At 35.2% G+C, this 3943-nt stretch overlaps 1 protein-coding gene across 2 annotated transcripts in view; it reads left to right on the forward strand.

Moving 5' to 3' along the window:
• Window positions 1-3943, forward strand: part of LOC110459037 — a 65887-nt gene that overhangs the window by 23907 nt on the left and 38037 nt on the right. Inside the window, exon 4 of one of the 2 annotated variants that reach the window (XM_021511067.1) lies at window positions 1311-1479. The exons of the other annotated variant lie outside the window; for it this stretch is intronic. Within the exon in view, the coding sequence (XP_021366742.1) occupies window positions 1311-1479 (169 nt within the window). The remainder of the gene's footprint in view (window positions 1-1310; window positions 1480-3943) is intronic. 2 annotated transcript variants of the gene reach the window in all.

Here is a 3943-nt window from a genome sequence, read left to right on the forward strand (position 1 = left end):
TTACTTTGGTACCACTAATGAGTTCCGAATGGACGTAATTAACATATGGTGTATAAAGGGTTTATTTCGGTACCTCTAATGAGTTCCGAATGGTCGTAATAACCATATTGTGTAGAAAGGGTTTAGTTTGGTACCACTAATGAGTTCCGAATGGACGTAATTACCATATGGTGTAAAAAGGGTTTACTTTAGTACCACTAATGAGTTCTGAATTAACGTAATTACCATATGGTGCATAGAGGGCTTACTTTGGTACCACTTACGAGTTCCGAATGGATGTAATTAACATATGGTGTATAAAGGGTTTACTTTGGTACCACTTATGAGTTCCGATTGGACGTAATTGCCATATGGTGTATAAAGGGGTTACTTTGGTACCACTAATGAGTTCCGAATGGATGTAATTAACATATGGTGTATAAAGGGTTTACTTTGGTCCCACTAATGAGTTCCGAATGGACGTAATTACCATATGGTGTAAAAAGGGTTTACTTTAGTACCACTAATGAGGTCTGCATTAACGTAATTACCATATGGTGCATAGAGGGCTTACTTTGGTACCACTTACGAGTTCCGAAAGGATGTAATTAACATATGGTGTATAAAGGGTTTACTTTGGTACCACTTATGAGTTCCGATTGGACGTAATTGCCATATGGTGGATAAAGGGTTTACTTTGGTACCACTAATGAGTTCCGATTGAACGTAATTGCCATATGGTGTATAAAGGGGTTACTTTGGTACCACTAATGAGTTCCGAATGGACGTAATTACCATATGGTGTAAAAAGGGTTTACTTTAGTACCACTAATGAGGTCTGCATTAACGTAATTACCATATGGTGCATAGGTTTACTTTAGTACCACTAATGAGTTCTGAATTAACGTAATTACCATATGGTGCATAGAGGGCTTACTTTGGTACCACTTACGAGTTCCGAATGGACGTAATTAACATATGGTGTATAAAGGGTTTACTTTGGTACCACGAATGAGTTCCGAATGGACGTAACTGCCATATGGTGTATAAAGGGTTTACTTTAGGTATTTTTCAGCCTCGACTTGCTCAATTGTTAAACATGGGCACCCTTACTTTGTCTCCCCAGTGACTATTTTCAGTCAGTGTTTGGAGAGAATTTTATCACATAAGGATAAGACATGAAGTATAATATAGCTCTGACTCAGATTGATGGCGTATAGTCCGACATCTATGGAGACAGCATTTTCAGATATAAATTGAGTCACATGTGCCTCGTGGTATAGTTAAAACAAAGAAAGATAAAAAAAACCCATTAATGATCCTGTTTCCAGATTACCCAGAGCCTGTGGATAACGTGTCGTGTATCATCTATAACTGGGAGATCATCACGTGTGTCATTGATCTTGGCCAATTTTACAGACATCAGCTGAATACAGATTATTATGGTGGCTTGCGCATAGACGTCGATATAAGGAAGACGAGATCACCCGGACAGCAGCCGTATGTATGATATCAGAGTGAGACTGACTATTTTGGTAAAATCGAATCGCAATATTGTGCTGAATGTAGTGCTTGTTTGAAAAGTTTAATTAAGACTTAATGAAGAACTCTAAAATTGTACTGTTTTACAAATTTTAAATATATATTTAATGTGATTCTGATGTTATCTTATACGTTTTTGTCTGTCAAACAAACATACTGTCGTATGCGCAACACCAGGGCCCGTATTCATTAAACTGTTTTCATGGTCAAACCCAGAATCTGTGTTCGCCTGATAAACTAATCAGAAAAAAAGTTAGCTTGAGCACAAAATTCAAGCTTGAGCTTATGAAGGCCTCTATGATAACATGCCGAGCTTCAGTGGTTCCGGCTTTATTTAACATGTGTGTGTAACCGTATGTGTGAGTGTTTTCGTGTGTTCGTGCTTAAGAACTGTTAATGAAGCCTTTCGTCTGATGTTTGGTGTCACAATCATCTTTCGTTAAACACTTTTTTATTTACTTTAAGTTCCGAGGTTACCGTTGGATGTTGCACTATTATATAGTATTTTCTTATTTTAGCTTTCATCAGCCTAGACTATTCATGTATACATTACTCTTGAGTTTGATGCAATGAAATTGCAAATATGAACAGGGAAACATATATGCATTCGTTGTACTATAGATACATAGGTTTGAATACATGTAAGACTACGATCGAGAAATCAAGGTCACCAGACGTGTATGTACTCTTTTTCTTTTCTTGAAATTGCATGTGGAATCGCATTATGCATTTATTTGATGTGCATACATTTTTATGCAAAGAAATAGCCGAATGACTAAAAGCTAGCTAAGAAAACATACACAACAGAAATAATGTACTGCATATTTTCTCAACACTATGTGTCTGTAAGAATAGGTTAATAAGTTTGTAAAGTCTTGTCGTTTGTCACTATGTAAATATATATATATATATAGTACACACTACGAGGTTTGTCACAAGTACAGTCCACATTTGAGCAAACCTTTATTGGTTAATCAATATATAATATATTTTGTATACATGTATATCAACATTTAACGGTTAAGTGTAACACAAACGCATACTTTTTTTTTAATTTCAATTAATGCAACTGATGTGTATGAACTAAAATAGTGCCCCGAGAAAATTATAAGGAACTACTTGAACAGGGCTCGAGTCTTTCTTTATTTTTGATGGTGAAATCCTTTTTTCCCCTTCCTGTATTTTGACGATGTGGTAAATTAGATCGGTTTTATTTTGAAATTAGTACAGGTGTTACTTCTTACTGAACGCAATTTAACATTTTAAATAAACACAAGCGATAATTTCGTGAATACTATAAAATGATTAAAAGGTACAAATTAAATTCGAGAAGTAAGTACACACTGCACACTACACGCGTCAGCAGGGTGCTGCCCTTTGTATGCATTGTAATGGCAATCTTGCGTGGCAGCGTTGCGTCGTTTGATCGTATCTTGACAATGACTATTGTATCAAAGTCCGTATTTCCGAGGTCAGGAACTCATTAACGAACCACGGTAAAGATACGTGATATAGTTTTTGTACGTGTGTTATGTCCGATTTAGCGTGGGAGACGAGTAGAGACAAACTGCATGCTCCCATACAGGTCCAAACCAACTGTCACGCATCTCACAAATACTACACTGCGAGAATAAAGCGTTTTTGTATATAGTATATATTTTGCAAGGAAGATATCTTCATATGAGTAGCAGGGACGCAGTGTAATAATAACGTTGTATGTGGTCATATTTTCAAAAGATACACTAGACATGTGTGTTTATTGAGGTGACATAGATAAACATTTGTTGATAGGTAGTATCCTAAGTAACTATTTGCTGATATGTAGATACTAAGTAACAATTTGTTGGTATGTAGTAACCTAAGTAACCATTTGTTGATATGTAGTAACCTAAGTAACACTTTGTTGGTATGTAGTAACATAAGTAACCATTTGTTGGTATGTAGTAACCTAAGTAACCATTTGTTGGTATGTAGTAACCTAAGTAACCATTTGTTGGTATGTAGTAATCTAAGTAACCATTTGTTTGATATGTAGTAACCTAAGTAACCATTTATTTGATATGTAGTAACCTAAGTAACCATTTGTTTGATATGTAGTAACCTAAGTAACCATTTGTTGATAGGCAGTAACCTAAGTAAGCATTTATTGATATGTAGTGACCTAAGTAAACATTTGTTTGATATGTAGTAACCTAAGTAACCATTTGTTAATATGTAGTAACCTAAGTAACACTTTGTTGATATGTAGTAACCTCAGTAACCATTTGTTGATATGTAGTAACCTAAGTAACCATTTGTGTGATATGTAGTAACCTAAGTAACCATTTGTTGATATGTAGTAACTTAAGTAACCATTTGTTGGTATGTAGTAACCTAAGAAACCATTTGTTTGATATGTAGTAACCTAAGTAACCATTTGTTG

Source organism: Mizuhopecten yessoensis, unplaced genomic scaffold, assembly GCF_002113885.1.
Source record: "Mizuhopecten yessoensis strain PY_sf001 unplaced genomic scaffold, ASM211388v2 scaffold9945, whole genome shotgun sequence".
NCBI classification, from domain to species: Eukaryota; Metazoa; Mollusca; class Bivalvia; order Pectinida; family Pectinidae; genus Mizuhopecten; species Mizuhopecten yessoensis.